General features: G+C 34.4%; 1 protein-coding gene across 1 annotated transcript; it reads left to right on the top strand.

Moving 5' to 3' along the window:
* The first annotated feature begins 5,690 nt into the window (after nucleotides 1-5,690).
* Nucleotides 5,691-18,407, top strand: NET1 (neuroepithelial cell transforming 1). The gene is made up of 10 exons (XM_005869509.2): nucleotides 5,691-5,956; nucleotides 11,599-11,706; nucleotides 12,139-12,306; nucleotides 12,656-12,718; nucleotides 13,052-13,148; nucleotides 13,286-13,362; nucleotides 14,077-14,334; nucleotides 14,762-14,932; nucleotides 15,836-16,022; nucleotides 16,488-18,407. The coding sequence occupies exons 1-10, from the start codon at nucleotides 5,864-5,866 to the stop codon at nucleotides 16,892-16,894; spliced, it is 1,629 nt and encodes a 542-aa protein (XP_005869571.1). The 5' UTR covers nucleotides 5,691-5,863; the 3' UTR covers nucleotides 16,895-18,407.
* Nucleotides 18,408-18,867: the final 460 nt, after the last annotated feature.

Genomic DNA, 18,867 nt, shown 5'->3' with positions numbered 1-18,867 from the left:
AAGGAGATAGAGGAAGACATAAACAGGTGGAAGAACATACCGTGTTCATAGATTGGTAGAATCAACATCATCAAGATGTCCATACTGCCCAAAGCAATCTATAGATTCAATGCACTCCCCATTAAAATACCAATGGCATATTTCACAGGCCCATTGGCTATTAATTCCTCACATTTCCAAGCTGCACATGTTAAAGGCCACACTGGCATCCGAGAAACCCAGGGTGGAAAGCAAGAGATACATGTTGCAGCTGAGGCAAGTTGTTGTCCTGGAGCTGGTAGCTGCTGGAGCAGCAACTGACTGAAGTAAAAAGTGGGCTAAGAAAATAGGAGGCTGAGCACTGGCCTTAGCTTAGTTTCAAGGGGAAGTCCCACTCAACACCCTGTTACATGAACATAAGTGATTTTATGTTATTATACTGTAAATTATTGTTATCCTGTGTACTTGAGGTAAAAAGTCACCACTAACAGCCAGCACCACTACCCCATTTTCTTTGCTATTTGTATTATCATTGTAAAAAGAACCATGTTTTCAATAATATCAGACTTCTTAGTCTTCATCTATTCTTTTTGTAGTCTTTTTTAGTATTTAATTTATCTGAATTATCGTTTCCCAAACCAAATTCTTAGTAAAGCTTGGAAACAACCAAATTTTTATTCTAGATGATTCCTAAAAACTCAAATCCACATTTTAACTTTATCACAGCTTCTTTGATGTTGTTGTTTTAACTCATTACTAGATAGTTTGGAACACTGGTTTCTAAAAAGTTCTATTTTGTTAATATTTAATCAGTGCTCCTTTTTTTAAGTAAGATTTGAAATTCTATTTTTAACTAACCTATTTTAAGTGAGATACATAGTAGTTATTTGTATCTTTACCTCTAGTGTTTTAAAGTGGAACATAGTTTTCTTATATTTAGAAAAAGTGCTTAAAATATGTATTGTGAACTTGTGGAATCTTTTTATACACTTGTATATATTTCTAAATATATGTTTAATTTAGTAATATAAAACATGAGAAGTACACAAGGGCTGAAAATACAAATTTTACTGTCATCTATATTTCTCTACAGAATAAAAGATCATTTATGTATTCCTCTATATAAGATCCTTGAAAACAATGACAAAGTTGAAAAAAGCAGGTTGGCAGTTGCATTTCACATTATCACATGTAGAGGGCAGCAGAGAGCTTAGATTTAGTTTTCTCTACCTATCATGGCTTTCCTAGCTTAATTTCTAATTACTTGTTCCAGACAAAAGTATATGAAAACAAGTAATAATATCTAGACTAAGAAAAAGCAAAGGTTATTCTTCAGTTCTCATTTGTTTCTAAATTCCAGAAGTCTAATTTTACATTAAAGGGAGAAAAAAGTTAAGTATAGCCTAACAATTCTTTTTCTTTGGAAAAGGGAAACAATGTTATCTTTCTCCTTAATCATTTTTTAGGAAAGAAAGCATCAACAGCCCCATAAAGCAGAACAGGCTATAATTAAACCTGGTCTTTGGAAACCAGATTTACCAAAAACTTGGTATCCTTTACAAAGCTGCATTATTTTTAGATAACTCAGGTTTCTGTTTATAAATTCTAGATTTTCTACATACATAGAAGACACGTAACCAGTATTCTTCAAGTATGTCATTTGTAGAAAGTTCTATAAATAATTGCTATTAATAATATGATCATTACATAAATCATCAATTGAAATAGGATCTTTTCTAAAACTTAAGCAGCTGGAACTATTTTATCTTTTTACTTACCTGCCTTGATATACAAAGGATAGAGAGTAGATAATGTCTCAACTTTTGGGGGGTTTCCTTCTCTATAAAATGCTGGTAGTTATTCAGCAAACATTGGCCTGAGACTAGGAGACCAAGGTTTTAAATCTAGCTCTGCCCGATTCACAGCATGACAGTGAGCACTGAGCATGTACCCAACATGTACTAAAGGTGTTACATTTAGTGACTTCTCTGGAAGTCACTATATTCTAATATGAGTTGAATAGACCAGATTCGGACCTGTTCAGCCATTGATTAATCATGCAACTTTGGACAAGTTTCTTAAACTTTCTGAATCTGGTTTTGTCACCTGCAAAAGAGGTAATAATACATATTTTATAAAGCTGGTTAAATAAGATAGCATGCATAAAGCTTCTAGCACAGAGTAAAAACTGAAATTTCCCATTTCTTTTTCACGATATCTTTCAAGTTCTTCCTAAGAAAACTGAAGAGGATGGGTTAACAATCTCAAAGGACCTTTCCAGCCCTCTGATTTTCATTGAGTATTATTAGAGTCAAGACTGTCTCAAGCCCATCACTCAGAGTACTAATTGAACATGCCGTGTTCATTGTTGCTTTTTTTGATGCTATCTACAATTGTCTATATTTAGTCCATAAACCTGAACATTCCAAATGAAAATATGATTTTAGAGTTGGTGAGCCAGGATTTTTGTGCTGTGACTATCACTATTAGACTTCATTTGGATCCTGTAGGCTTTTCATTTTTATATATATAAAGACTTCTACCTTTACCTCATGGGTCCTCAACTACAGGAGAGAAATGAGAGATATCTCTTCCTCTCATTATCTTGGCCTTACCTGTATCAGAACTGTATAGAAGAACATAGTTTGGAGAAAGACATCAGGTAAGAGACCCATGAGAATGCCCCAGAAGTTTCTTTCCTCTCACTGTTCATAGCTCTTTATTCCTTTATGAAGCTAAGTAGTCATAAAGTATTGACCTTACATTTTTGAACTGATGAAACTAACTGAATCAGACTACTGGGTTCTAATCTACTTTCTTACTATCTCTAAGGGCTTGGGCACATCAGTGTTCTTACCTATAAAATTAGGGATCTGGATTTTATTATCTCTAAGGTGATCCCACTTTAAAACTATATAGAACTATCTTCTACAAACAGTCAACCATTCTTAAGGCCAACCACATCACGTATATAGCTCAGGTGTGACTGGGCAATAAACGAGAGATGATGAAATATAACCAATCACCATTACTTTAAAAAAAAAAGTCTCAATACACCCTAGCCTATTTGGCTCAGTGGATAGAGGGGCAGCCTGTGGACCGAAGGGTCCCAGGTTTGATTCTGGTCAAGGGCACGTACCTCAGTTGCAGGCTCCTCTGCAGTTTGGGCCCTGGTTGGGGCTCTTACAGGAGGCAACCAATCAATGTGTTTCTCTCACATTGATATTTCTCTCTGTCTTTCCTTCTCTCTTCCACTTTCTCTAAAAATCAGTGGAAAAATATCCTCAGGTGAGGATTAAAAAAAAAGTCTCAATACAGAAAGATGAATTATTAGCATCATCTTGAATACAAAACACATTGGTGTTTACAGAAGAGCAGTGTTGGCTCTTACTGCAAGAAATAACATTGTCCTGCAAACCTTAGTAAATTGTTTTGTATAGATTGTCATCATAAATAGTCTATGTCCACTTTATTGTTTTGTTTTATTTTGATAGGCTGACGTTCTATCCACTGAGCCAAACCAGCTAGGGCTATGCCCACTATTTATTTGCTCTACTCACTCTTCAACCTCTGTAATCTTCTGTCTTTATTTCAATGAACTAGCACACTTGAGGTCCTCATTAAACTTATCAATTAAACTAAATCCATGAATCTTTTCTTACTCTTCTTAACCTTTTTGCTGTAATTAATACTTTTTCTCCCCTTGGCATCTTGCTTTGTTTCTTTCTGACTGCTCCTTTTGCAAATTTCTTCTTCCCTTAGCATTTCTCCAAAGTTAGATCTTTGGACCCCTGTTCTTTTTGTCCAGATTTTCTCCCAGGTGTTTCATTCACTCCCAAAACTTCAACTCTGATTTCTTTGTGTCTGACTCCCCAGTCTAAATCTATCCTCTGACCTCTTCCAAGTCCTTGCCAAGTATTTCCAAGCACTAGGTCAGTATTTTCAATTGCATGTTCTTCCACCACCTCAGACTCATCTAAAATGATACTCAGAATTTTCTTTCAAAGCTCATTCCTCCATATTTCTTTATTTGCATTAACAGTTACCCCTCTGAACTTGAAAATCATAGGCATCTTAGACTTCTCGCATATGTTGTCTCTTGCATATAATTTCCTACCTTACACAGAGTTCTTGATACCTGATTGTGACTTTTGCATTGTTTCCAGTCATCTTTAAAACCATCTTCAACACCACTTTACAACATAACTTTCATTTATCTCTCACATCTGCTCAATAAAACCCTCTGCTCCTTTGTCTTTACCCATAGCCCGTGACCTCGCACTGAATTCATTTTGTTTCTTTGAGAAAGCCTTGCACTTTTCCCTTGCTCAGACCTATGAAAAACATAACATGGCCTTCAAGGCATGAAATAACATCTTAAAGCCTCTTCCCTAGTGTCTTTCCTCATCTCAGCTCAGAAAACTACCAGAAGTGGTTTCTCCTTCTGAACTCCTGTAACACTTACTAGCTATATAGTTTATTCTCGAATTTTCAAAAGCTGTCTTATATTAGTTATCTCTTTGTGTGCCCTACCTTTACACGGTGGCCTATTAGCACTTTAGGATTAGATATGAAACCTGTTTTTTTGTACCACCCTCATTATCTAGAATAATGCCTTCTACACAGTAGATTTTTCAGATTTCTCTGCTCCTAATAAATCCTAAGAATGGAAGTATTTTTGCAGATTACCAGCAGTGTGCCTTCCATAGTTAGGATAAAAATCCTGCATTTCAAAATAGAATACAGTACTTTATGTTAAAGAAGAAAATCGGTTTCATAACAGGACTACCAAACCAACAGAAGTAGTGTTTTTCCAGAGAAGAAAGGATTTAGACTAGAAATTTAGAGACTGTCACTAGTATGTGACCTCACTTCAACTCTGTGAACTTCATTTCTTCAGCTGTAAAATGCAAGACTTTTTATGTAGATTTTTGACCCTATTAGGACTATATCAAGGTTAATTCAGAATAGAGAAGGACCCTGTTACACATTTTTAGAACAGAAATCACCTTTTGTGTATTTGTTATAAAAATCTATTACACAGATATCAAAATTTTAAAACAAAGAAAAAGTATGTGCCTTTAAGTCTTAAGAAATACTGAACTTTAAACTGTGAGATAGCCCAATTATACTTCACATTTATTTCAAGAACAGAGTGACCTGAAGTGTGCCTACTGCACTTACTCTGTTAGTCTGAAGAAAACATGGTGGGAACCAGTTTCTAAAGACTTACATAATTTTACAATTGTGAATATACTTATACTCAAGTAAAATAAAGGCAAAGTCCCAGGATAATTAGGCTTTCCTTCAGTATATACACTTATTTAATTCTGAATTATTATTTTCTTAAAGTTGTCAACTTGCCCATACTAAATTTCTTTCTAGGCAATAGGGTTTTATAAAAAAAAAGGATTCCTGTCTATGACTAAGTACTAGAGTAAGTAACCTAAATAAGCAATTAATTTCCCTTTGGGAGTGCTTTTAAATCAGGAAAAGCCTTACATTAACCCAGTTTCCTTTTCCCTTCTGGTCTTAATGTAGACATTCTAAACCTCTTGATAAAGAGCTTTCTCTTGCACAGTGAAAAATGAGAAGCCTAGGTGTGCCCAGCTGTCAGTTAGCTGTAGTCACGTGTCTGTTAGGTGCCCGCCCACTGGAGCCTGGTCCGAAGCAAGCCCCTCCCACAGAGCCTTGAGGTCTGTGTGCTTTTTCACTGCTGCTCCCAGAGGCAGTTAGCTCCACCACAAGGAAGAGGCATGGGCAAATGGCTGCCAAGGGTGGCTGAGCACTCAGAAGAAAAACCTGTGTGTCTGAGTAGTGATTGGTTATAGGGCGACTTGGATGTGGATTAATTCTAAAGATTTTAAGGGATACTTGGTGAAGCATGGTGGCTCATGATGAGATTGGAGGTCTCCTGCCTATTAAAAGGACTATACGAGTCCTAGATGTGAATAATCAGTCCTTCAGAGAACCAGAGGTAAGACTTTTAGAGAAAATTTAAGCCAAAAGGATGTCTTCTAATTCCACAGAACTTTAAGATTTTTAATAATTTATAAACAGTATACTTTTAAACTTAACTTTTGATCTTGCTGAGTGTTAAAATGCAAGTTTGAAATGTGTTCAGGAACTTTGGTAAAGTTTAGGAACTATGTTATAGTTAGGTTTATACATAGCATAGTATGAGTGTATGCAAACTTGAAACAGAAAAAGATTTTAAGTGTTATGCTGCTCAATTTGCTTAAATTGGTCACATTTCTAATGCTTATTAAATAGTTACTATTTTTTTAACTTACATTTATGTTATCTAGTTTTAGAAACTACTTTATGGAATAAATAAGACTCCTCTGCCAACTAGTGAACAAACTGCAACTAAAATGCGATCTGATCTAGTGCTTGTTTTTATTTTTCTTTCCACATCTAATAAGTTAATTGTATGCAACTTTTTTTTCTTCAGAAAGAAAAATATGTTAAAATATTTAAACCAGTGAATTATTATTTAGCTACAGCCACCCTCCTTGCTTTAATTGTTTGAAGTCAGTGTGGTTTTTAGAAATCTGTATGAACATTTATCAAAATAAGTTGTGATTTTTATGCTATTTTATTTAATGTTGACAGTTGATTTAATATCATATGAATATTCCACTTATACTACAGAATACAGGATATTTAATGTTTCTGTACTTCATTAACTGTATATACTTTATTGTGGTGATAGTTTTGTGGCTATATACAAATATCAAAACTTGTGAATTATATATTTTAAATATGTGCAGTTCTTAAGGTTCAGTAAAGCTGTGAATCATACATAAATACACCTTTTGGTTGTTAAAATAGCTGCCATCTTTAGAAGGTATGCTTTCTTTTGGTGTGGTTTAACTTTGGTTTTTGTTTCTCTGTTTGGTTTTTGCTTATATGTTTCAGTTTTCTCAAAATAATCTAAGCATTTTCATTGATTAGAGCAAGTCATACATGGTGACCAGTGTAAATACTGAAACTAATCATCTTTTGGACCATAAAAAAACTAACCTTTTTTGTTTGGTATCAGACACTAGCCATGTTTCTGATGTACCTTTATTCCAAATATTAAAAACAACAGGGATATTGTCAGGTTTTTGGTGCTACCAACACAGCCTTAAATAAATAACTAAATTTGGCTATTTCAATTACTAAGTAGAAAGGGAAGAAATCCTATGTCCTCTTAACTCATTTTTATCTTTTTATAAGTAACTTTTTCATTCTTCTTATTTTAAAGTTCTTGCCAAGTAGAAGAGAAAATTATTTATCCAGTAACCCAAACTAATGAACCCAAACCCATACTGTTTTTATTTATAAAGTACAGTTTTGGGTTCATTAGTAATATAGATCCTCTTATGTGACACCATTAGTAGAAGAAACCTTTTTTAAAAAAAACGGAAAAAAAACAAAAACATAAACTCAGTTCACAACAGAAGTTTTCCATGTTGTTGCTTTTATGTGCAAGGTACATCCCAGTAAAACTTTTTTTCTGTTTATAGATAAATATCTAGAAAATATTTTAAAGCATAAAGTCTGACTACAGGTGGATTAGTAAAATAAATAGATTGATTAAAAGCTCAGTCTCAAGGCAGATTCCCCTAGCTAAACTAGATAGCTTGATTAAAAGCTAACCTAAATAAACAACATAAATTTATGGTAGAGGTTGTTGAATGTTTTTCCCCATCTAAGTGAACTTTGCCCTGGTGAAAGGTTGCCTGTGGTAGAAAGTTCCTTGAGCATGTAAAACTTCTTGGTATTCATTGTTCACATAGATTTTCAGATTGTCTTTTGCAGAGCTATATAGTTTCAATATCTGGTACCTGTTTTTTAAGCTTCTTGTAGTCACCATAATGCTATTAACAGCACTCCAAATAAAATTAAACAACAGCAGCAACAAAACCATTATGTAAGCCTTAATTTGAGTGATGATAAGATAGGTAGACTCCTGCCCCCTCTCTTCCTTCATCACCTCCAAACACTGTACCTGCATCGTTAGGGTAGGTTTGATACCTATGCAAAGGGTAGGTTTGATACCAATTCTCGAAAAACTTTGTCTTCAAAATATGTTTTCGACAGTGTGAATGTTTAGGTTCTTATTAACCAACCTATGAGAATTAAATATGGTTCATCTGAATCTCTAAAGAAAACTATGTCTGGTTGTAGCTCACATGAGCCAAATCCAAACCTGTATTTTAAAAGACAAATTTTCGTCCCAGTCCTCTGGGTGACTCATGAATGCCTAATCAATCCATATCACTTTTCCACAAAAGTTGTTTGTATTATATTTTTTTCCAATAGTGTATATATCCTGAAATTAGTAGTGAACCATAATTCAGTATTACATCTTCACATTTCAATCACACTTTCCAAGTCATTCATTAAAATTTTTTTTACTTTTGAAATATATATGCTAAATATTTGTGTTGTGTCTGTCAAACACTCAATATGTCCTTTTAGTAAGGTAGGAAAGTTACTATTGGATCCCCAAAAGTATGTGTGAAAAGTACAAAGGTGTCCTCCCATTACCCCCACCGCCACCACCCACATTTCCTGATTTAGTACCATACTTTCTTAACAAGACATTTTAAGTCTCATGCTCTACTTACTGAGCTAGCTAGGCACTCTTACCTGGACATCTTAGATTAGATTAAACTCTTAAGACTAATATATCCTTTGTGAAAAAGTGAGATTATAGATGGGTTTCTAAAGGACTGTGGAACATTTTTAACCACCAGATTACTGCTTTAGCATGATATCCTGCCACCCTAAAGAGACTGCATAAACAAAATCCACAGTAGTTTCAGAAAGATGCTTTTGATATATTTACATTTAATTATCTAAATCTAATTCTGTAGTTTTAGTTTTAAATGTCACATAATTTGAGTTATCAGGAAAATAGTTGTATAGTAAACTGACCCTATAAAGACTTTTTATCATTAATTTGATCTTATGTAATAAGATAGATATCAAATATTATCTTCTTCCTAGCTAAACTAATTTTTCCTTTCAAATTCACTGGGAATAGTACCTTTCCATAGACTTTTAAATTGAAATTAAATATTTTGTGATTTACTAGGAAGTCAAATTTGTTATGTTTTAAACAAGGAAGAGGAATTAACCTTTTTCCAAAAAGTAGAACAGAATTTCTGACATCTGCTTTGTTTCTAGTTAATGTTGGCATATCTTACTTTGTGAGGTAATTGTATCTCCATTCAAACAGAAGATTCTTTGTTCTGTCTTTACTAAATAGAAAGGAATGCCTTATGTTAGACCTTCTGCCCATGCATGTGTCACTTCTGTCTTGCACAGATGTATATTGTAAAGGCATTCACACATGTCCTCAGCCACACAGTGTGTCATTTTACAACATATCTTGAAGGTTTCTTTTTCAGTTCATTTAACGTTTGCACATTAGTGGCTTTATAGTCAAAGTTTTACTTTGGAGTTAATTATTTTGGTGGGGGAGGGTTGGTCTAGAGCTCCTCTTAAGGCCTTCAAAGGCCTGAATTGATTATCTACAAAGTCTCCTTACTTTAGTAGGTATTGTTCATATATATATGGAAAAAGGTTAATAATATATGTAGTAGCTTTAATAAGTCTAATTGCTTCTTTGACTATTTGAATCATTTAAGTTTCTTTCCAGAGAATTTTAACTCTTTCTGTCAGTTTATTCTTAAATTACTTTAGGGGATTATTTTTACTCAATTTCCACAGCCCTTTTTTTGTATGACTTTAGTCATATCAAAGAATTTTTAGGAAAAAAAATTTCATCTATCATTTTTAAATGGTAGTTTTTATTTTTAAGTGCTAACTTTAATATAAATTTTTAATTATAGATCCTTCTGAATACCCATCAAAATTATTTTGTCAAGATGCCACAATTGTCAAAGGCATCAAATACAAACAAATAATTATACTCCATAGACATAAACGATAGGCCTGTTTTATGATCTGTCCTTCTTTATTTCAATAGTTGTATGAGTCACCTAATGGTATGCCTCCATTTTCCTAGCAGTAAAATTAGAATAATGAATTTTGTAAACTTTTGAGATCCTTGAATAAGTGATGTGTTTGCTATATACTGTTATTTTTTAAATAATACATGTAGAAAAATAAGTATTTCTTCTGCATGTCTCTATATTTTTCTTTAAGTTAATAAATTAAGAGAAGATCTAATTATTTCTAAATCCCAGCATTTACATAGTAAGTGGAAATATTTCTGAGAAAAAAAAATATTAGTAATAATTAAAACTTAGTATGTTTCAAGCACTAATCTGAACCCTTTAAACATATTTTATTTAACCTTCATAACAACTTTATAAGAGAAGTTCTAATACTAACTTCATTTAACAGATAAGAAAACTGAGGCCCACGATGTTGCCTAGCAAGTGCTATAACCAGGATTTAGGCCCAGTCTTATTCCAGAGCCTGAATGCTCTTAACCACTGACCCCTGCCTCTGCTTGAACACCTCCTATGATCCATTCCAGTGTCATACATGTTCATTTAAAAGCTAGTCTCTAAATGAAGTATTTCAGAATGAAATGATACAGAGTTTTGGATTTGCTTTAAAATATTCCAGTAGGGGCAGACATGAAACAGATTTTTCCACCAAAAACTGTAGAAGGCTGAGAGATAAGCACATAAGATCCATTATACTATTCTCCATTCTTATGTATGTTTGATAATTTTCATAATACTATGGTTTTTTAAAAGTTAATCTCTATATTAAACTAAAACATTCTATAGGGTTTTAGAATCTAATTTGTTTTAATTTTAATTTTTCTTTTGTTTAATGATATTTGTTATGTGCCCAGTGATAATTCAGATATTTGACTGGCTTTTTCTACCACTTATTTTTTAATTAGAGGCCTGGTGCACGAAATTCATGAACTCGGGGGAGGGGGGTCACTCAGCCCAGCTTATGCCCTTTCGCAGTCCAGGAGCCCTTGAGGGATGTCCGACTGACGGCTTAGGGGAGCAGGCCTAAGCCGTCAGTCGGACATCCTTAGCACTGCTGCAGAGGTGGGAGAGGCTCCCGCCACCACCACTGCACTTGCCAGCTGTGAGCCTGGCTTCTGGCTGAGTGACGCTTCCCCCTGTGGGAGTGTACTGATCACCAGGGGAAAGCTCCTGCATGGAGCGTCTGCCCCCTGGTGGTCAGTGCGTGTCATAGCGGCCAGTTTTTCTGCCATCGGGCCAAAACTGGCTCTCCGACATCCCCTGAGGGGTCCCAGATTGCGAGAGGACAGAGGCCAGGCCGAGGGACCCCTTGGTGCACGATTGGGGCCAGGGAGGGACATGTGGGAGGTTGGCCAACCAGGGAGGGACCGCAGGAGGGCTCTGGGGTGTGTCTGGCCCGTCTTGCTCAGTCTCAATTGGCCAGACCCCAGCAGCAAGCTAACCTACCGGTCAGAGTGTCTGCCCCCGGTGGTCAGTGCACGTCATAGCGAGCGGTTGAGCAGCCTTAGCATATCATTAGCATATTTCGCTTTGATTGGTTGAACGGCCAACTGGTCAACCGGACACTTAGCATATTAGGCTTTTATTTTATATAAGATAAGTATTCTTAGTATTTTAACATAATCTGTATTTGTTTTTACAGGAGCCAAGCAATAAAAGAGTTCGACCTCTAGCTCGGGTCACATCCTTGGCAAATTTAATCTCTCCTGTAAGAAATGGAGCAGTCAGACGTTTTGGTCAAACAATACAGGTCAGTGAGGGAGGGGATGGGGAGCAGTAATGTAGTGAAAGGGACATTTTATAGAAGCCTCAGATTTGTATTTTTCTTTGAGTTGTACAAACAGGTTTATATTATTATACTTAAACATAATTTTTCATTTTGGAATATGTTGGTAAGAAATATTGTTACCAGAACATACTAATGTGACTTCATTTTATTACTTTGTATCTTATATCAAATCTTAGTCTTGGATTGTTTTTCTTCCTAAAAAGTAATTTTGGCTGATAAATACTTTAAAATGGTAGATTAAAGCTTGGATAAATGGCTGTTTTATGCATAGAGAAATTCTCAGAACTTTGGTATTAATTTGTCTATTTTTTAAGAAAAGGGAATAATTACTGTGTCTTCCAAATCTTTTCTCTTTTATCCACCTCTTTTTTTGTTTGTTTGTTTTCTTTTAAGTCATTTACCCTTCGTGGTGACAATAGATCTCCAGCTTCTGCCCAGAAGTGGTCTAGCAGATCAACAGTCCCAACACCTGCTAAAAGGAGAAGTAGTGTATTGTGGTCAGAGATGTTAGACGTCAGCATGAAGGAGTCTTTAACTACCAAAGAAATTAAACGTCAGGAGGTATGCTGGCATCCAGTAGACCATATTTATTGACTTATATTTTTTAAAATAGTCCCTATTTTTTAAACGTATTTTGCAAGAAGAATAGCAAATTAATGCCTGTGACAAAATCAACTTGGATTTCTGTATCTGAGTAGCACTTTTTGATGGGTGATGGTCATCAAACTTAACAACTCTTAAGGAGAGGGTAAAATCATGAAACATGGCAGCCTCTTATTTGAGATTCCATTCTGAATTACAGATTTCAGACTGAGTCACTTTAAAAAGCACTGTTCTAAATATCAATTGTATATAATTTTCTTTTCTCAAAAAAGGAATGACCTATCATGTTTGCTGGACTTTTTTGTAGGCAATATATGAAATGTCTCGAGGTGAACAGGATTTAATTGAGGATCTCAAGCTTGCAAGAAAGGTCAGTAAATAACTTTATTATATGCCCTAGTTTTTAAAAATATTTCACAAATTCTAAAGGATAGTTCTCTTAACCTTTACAAGAAGAAAAGTAGAAAATACCTACTGATGAATACTTTTTTTAGATGAGATTTATTAAACACATCTCTTCAAGTATGAATATCAGTAAGAGCATCTACTTGGGGATTAATATATACCTTAATGTCTTTTATGTGTAACGAATAGAATTCCCCGCTAGTTTTTAAGAAAAAGGAATAATTACATTCAAATACAGATCCTCTCGTGTTTTATTTGCTCAATATCTTTGTGTGACACATTTCTTCCTATCTAATAGGCCTACCATGACCCCATGTTAAAGTTGTCTATTATGTCAGAAGAGGAACTAACACAAATATTTGGTGATCTGGATGCTTATATACCTCTGCATGAAGGTAAAACATGCTCCTTAATTTTTATTAGTATCTGAACAGTAGTAACACAGATAATTTTACATCTAAACTACTAATTTAATGCTGAAGTACTTTAAAAATAAGCCTACTATTGGTATTTCTGCTTTTTTATACTTCAGATTTGTTGGCAAGATTAGGAGAAGCAACCAAACCTTCTGGAACAATAGAGCAGATTGGTGACATTCTTGTGAATTGGGTATGTAGCGAGTTGTTTGCTTCAGATAGTTTTTTACATATTTTCTATACTTGTCATTTTTTATGAATATCAGGTGATTTGATCCAGTAACTGGATTATAAAAATAGATAAGACATTAAAACTGAACAAACTTATGTAGCTGTAAGAAGTTACTAGTATAGTCTCTGTTTAAAAAACAAATACTTCATGAATGATAGTTTAAAAAAATATATATATATATATTCCCTCTTTGGACAGAATCCCCACAGTATATGTCATTAATTATTTGTTTCATTCTTTTGCTTAACATTTGTGCCTGCCAGATACTAGGCACTGTTCTAGGTGGGATCACAGGAAATTCAGTGATGAAAGACAGTTTGTACATTTAAAATCTAGTGAAAGAATATCTGTCAACTATATAAAAGTCTCAGAGTTGGTGATGAATGTGCCAGAGGAACACTCAGGTGTCCTGGGAATACAGAAGAATAGCATCTAACTGAATTTGGGGGAAGTCATGAGTCTTTGGTTGAATTTAGTCAAATTATCGGAATAGGGTGTTCTGATGTCAACCCAAAACACTATCCTTCCCCCATTGTCACCTGCAGGAAAATTTTCACAGCTTGTTAAAACTTTTAAGAATAGCTGTAGTTTTTGTGTTTCATGTTCACAGGCTTACTAATGGACTAAATCGTAACAGAAACTTACCATACTTTGTTTTCTTTAATTACTCTGTAGTTGCCAGGCTTGAATGCCTACAAAGGCTATTGTAGTAACCAGCTGGCAGCCAAAGCTCTTCTTGATCAAAAGAAACAAGATCCAAGAGTCCAGGACTTTCTCCAGCGATGTCTTGAGTCTCCCTTCAGTCGAAAACTAGATCTTTGGAGCTTCCTAGATATTCCTCGAAGTCGCCTAGTCAAATACCCTTTACTGTTAAAAGAAATTCTTAGACATACTCCAAAAGACCACCCTGATGTTCAGCTTCTGGAAGAAGCTGTAAGTAGTCAAATACATGACTCTTATGTTTTGCAAATTTATATATTAGCTTGCCTTAGAAAGATTTACAATGATACTCTCAAATTTAATGCACATCACACCAGCATAGTGAAGTGTTTCGTTGTTTTTTAGTACCCAGTATCATAGTGCACTGCATGGTATAAAGAGACGTAATATATTTTAATCACAAAACTGGATTCTAATCTGATCTCTTTCACTAGCTAGCTATGTGACTTTGGGCAAATCAACCAATTTGGCTGAGGCTGTTTTTTAATATGTAGAATGAAGGGACTGATTGAATTTACTGATTTCTAGGGTCCCTGTAAGCTTTAAAATTTTATCATTTTAAAAGATGTTTTAGCCTTATAGGGGAGCAGGATAAATTAGTAAGCTGAAAATGCTCCATCAATGTTTTGATAATTTTTAGGTACTGATAATACAAGGCGTTCTCTCTGATATCAACTTGAAGAAAGGCGAATCAGAATGCCAATATTACATTGACAAACTGGAATATCTGGATGAAAAGCAGAAGGATCCTAGAATTGAGGCAAGCAAAGTATTGCTTTGTCACGGGGAACTGAAGAACAAAAATGGACATGTGAGTGCATTTGAATGCTAATATGAAGTGAGCTATTATTTTTCTTTTCCAACCCTGTTTAAATTTATCACATGATGAAAGAAGGTTACTGGTCTTTATTTCATGTTATTTGATAAAGCAAACATGATTTCTCATGAATTACTTAAATGCCTTAGTGGAGAATCAATAATATTTTTTTTTGATGCATAAGTCATCAACTTGTTTGGCTAGGAGATTCCTTTCTAAATAAATTGTTAATTTCATAATATTTAATAACAAAGAATATTCAAAAAATGTAGAGTTTATTTTATAGTGATAGAAGTCTTTCTTAGTACTACTGAACACATTTCTGCAGCAGATTGAATGAAAGCAAACTTATTTTTTTAAATAATTACAAAAGCACCAGCTAGAACTAAGTTTAAGCTTGGATAGATAGTATTTTTGTTTCATAAAGTGCTTTCCAAAAGCTCAGTTTATAAGTTGAGGTTCTTTTTGGAAAAAGTTGAAGTGTGATATCTCTGATTTTTTATTTGTGACAAAGCAGAACCATTAATTAACATTTTTATCAGCTTGCATTTTTTAATCCTTCCTTTGTTAGAAAACTATGGAATACAGTACTGGTGTTTCTAGTCATGTTACTACTGATAATCAGGTCTTTGTGGGGAGTAGCATTTACTCAGCTACTGCTTAATCTAATGTTACACACCAATTTTAAAGGTTTTATGTAGTCTAAGATTAGAAAAGCTGTTTGTGTAGAATATGCACAGCCTTGAATAACAATCTTTATGGGGTCATTTGTAAGGGTATCTTAGTAAATTAATGTGATGAAATTAATGTCAAATCAAGTTATTTTAACAGTGGATTGTAATCACCTACAGTCACCAAGTGCCATACTTAAGAAGCATTTGTTTCCCCTTTCTCCAGAAACTTTACATTTTCCTGTTTCAAGACATCTTGGTTTTGACCCGGCCTGTTACACGAAATGACCGTCACTCTTACCAGGTTTACCGGCAGCCTATCCCAGTCCAAGAGCTGGTCTTAGAAGACCTACAGGACGGAGATGTGAGAATGGGAGGATCCTTTCGAGGGGCTTTCAGCAACTCAGATAAAGGTAAAAATACTAGCTTTAAAACAGTTTAAACAAACTCAGAATCTAAATATATTTTGTTTTAATCTTTAAGAATTCTGTTCCTACACAAAAAATTAGAAATGAAATAGGTTCCATTGTCCTATATATACTATTATACTCATTAATGTGTAAAGTGCTTTGCTGCTCTAACACCTGCAGGTGTATCTGATAAGTCATGTATAAACTTTGTATCATGTATCTACCTAATTGATTTGCATATTATATAAACTAGGGGGCTGGTCCAGCTGGAGGGAGGGGACACAGGAGGTTGGTTGGCTGGCCCCACCCCCTGGTCAAACTCCCAATCAAGGGGATAATTTGCATATTAGCCTTTTATTATATAGGATAACCAGCACCCTTATTAAGATAGTAGGACCCTGTTATCTAGAATAATCTTTTTATTTATTTAAAGCTGCTATTTTATTTTTTTCATTTTTATTTCTCTAGCTAAAAATATCTTTAGAGTTCGCTTCCAAGATCCCTCTCCGGGCCAGTCACACACTCTACAAGCAAATGATGTGTTCCACAAACAGCAGTGGTTCAATTGTATTCGCACTGCTATTGCCCCTTTCCAGCAGGCTACTAGTTCACCTGAGCTGCAAGGTTTGCCAGAGCTCCATGAGGAGTATGAAGAGAACAACCCCGCCGCCGGGAACATCAGAGCCCAGAGAAGGTCATCTACGGTGTCGAGTGTGACTCAGGTGGAAGTTGATGGAGATACTTCAGAATGTGGCTCCCCGGTGCACACCGCAGACAACATTAAGAGTGTCAAAGCACACCGAACACAATCTGGCTTCCGAAAATCAAGGGACAAAGCCCACTTTAGTGGCAAACGGAAAGAGACTTTGGTATAAAGAGTGTTAACTAGTGGAGAAACTGTTTATTTATAAATGTGTACAGTTTGTTTTATCTTGTAATGTGAGCATGGGAGCATTGCAGGGTTACTTAATACCAGTCTTAACATTTTCTATGTTTTTGGTTGGTTTTGGTGGTTGTTCCCTTTTTTTTTGTTTGTTTTATTTTTTGTTTTTTTTTTTGTTAAGGCAGCTAAAGATATATATATATATATATACACAGATTGCTGTTAAACTGCAATCCTTTTTTCCCCCCAGATATTTTCTCAAGATTATTGAGAACATTCAAGCCTGATATTTTCAGTCAAATGAAATATTTATGAAATGGGTTTTCTCTTCATTCTGCATTCATCATGACTTTTCAATACTAACCAATTGTGGAATTTGCAGCATTTGCCAAAACTTAAAATTTTGCAAATACTTGGATTTTACCAGTGTTATTTTGATAAGCTTTGTGTGCAGAATTTGAATTTTTAACTTTGGCATCTAAAGTTTACATGGAATACATGTAATATTTCAGAATTTACATTGAAACATAAGTTCCTTGGAAAACAAACCATAAAACGTAATAGGTTTTCCATTTTATCAACTGGAATGCTTTTTCCACTACACATTCCTCATTTTCGTTCATTTAACCTGCCAATTATTTAATTTTTTTATTGTAGTTTTTAGGATTTGGTTTTATTTTTTTACTTTGATGCCTTTCAGATTGGCATGTCTTTAAAGTATTTTGTTTCCTTGATTTAAAAATGTGTTTGTGTGCGTATGTGTATATATATAAATATATATATTTTAAATCATATTAACTTTACCAAGTGAAACCAAGCCATACTGTTTTTGAGCCAATTAAGAAAATTGCCATTTTTAAAGTGTAGCATTTTGAGGCGATGAACACACATGAACTGACAGTATATTCTAGATTACTGAAAGAAAAACCACCTTATGAATTTTGTTGAAAGTTTTAGTGTTGTCTGAGAAGCAAGAGGGAAGGCAGTTGACTGGTAATAAGTATTAAAAAAAAATGAGGGAAAAGAGAGTAGTTTTGTCTTAAAGGAAAACTATCTGGTTGTGCCAGAATGTGAAAGGAGATAGTAAAAGCTAAACTTGAGGGTGTGTAGTAAGTTGTAGAAGGCATGGGGGAAGTGGACTTTATTTGCCTTGGTTTATAATGCCTGCAAATAATGGGTTTGAAAAGACAATGGAATATGTTGAAATTTTGACCATATTAGATCAATTTTGGTGAATTTATTCATAAGAGGAGGGGAAAAGACTGATTAATCTTTTATTATAAAGTGTTCCTGTTCAAATGAGATCCTAGTCTATAATTGCGGACTAAACGTCCTGTGTCATGACAAATTTATAAGGGTTATCAATTAAAGTAAATGTTGATTGGTATGTCAACTATAATTGGCCAGGGGAAGTGAAAATTGAAAAAGACTGTATATAGATCAATCCAAATGATTTCTCTGTATAAATGAATTATACAATTAAAAAAAGCACACAAACAATCACCCTTAAAGGTTTCTTGGCTGGTGGATATTTGGGGGACATTTGCCAGAATATGTTGGTATGATGAAGTACTGGCAGACCTCACAAAAGTTTTTAAAAATTATACATAAACTTTTGCAATTAATTGATGAATAAGAGAAAGATTTAGTTAGGTCATTTTGTGCATCTTATTAAGCCATTTAGGATGAAGTATAATCACAAACAGCAATTGAGTTGAAGACAGCTGAATATCTGGCCACTTTGTGGATGTGATTGTAAGGCTAATAGCAAAGCATTCTGATGAATTTGATTAATTTCAAATTCTAATTTAGGTATCTCAGGTTTCTAACTATGACTTGAGACATATCAAAGAATTGCAATGTATGGACTTAATTGAAACCTAAATCAAACAAACTTTTTTAACAAGACAATCAGAAATATCCACTATTGACTGGATATTTGAAGTTCAGTACTTTTATTTTTCT

The sequence above is a fragment of the Myotis brandtii genome, unplaced genomic scaffold (assembly GCF_000412655.1).
Source record: "Myotis brandtii unplaced genomic scaffold, ASM41265v1 scaffold297, whole genome shotgun sequence".
Classification (NCBI taxonomy): domain Eukaryota; kingdom Metazoa; phylum Chordata; class Mammalia; order Chiroptera; family Vespertilionidae; genus Myotis; species Myotis brandtii.
The sequence above is the reverse complement of the archived record's forward strand: the minus strand, read 5'-3'. Positions and strand labels throughout refer to the sequence as shown.

Bases quoted from the DNA above. Each gene is read 5' to 3' on its own strand.
- NET1 (XM_005869509.2), top strand. From the start codon at position 5,864: ATGGTGGCTCATGATGAGATTGGAGGTCTCCTGCCTATTAAAAGGACT. The intron at 12,719-13,051 runs GTCAGTAAATAA...CCTATCTAATAG, and splicing joins ATCTCAAGCTTGCAAGAAAG to GCCTACCATGACCCCATGTT. The intron at 14,933-15,835 runs GTGAGTGCATTT...CCCTTTCTCCAG, and splicing joins TGAAGAACAAAAATGGACAT to AAACTTTACATTTTCCTGTT.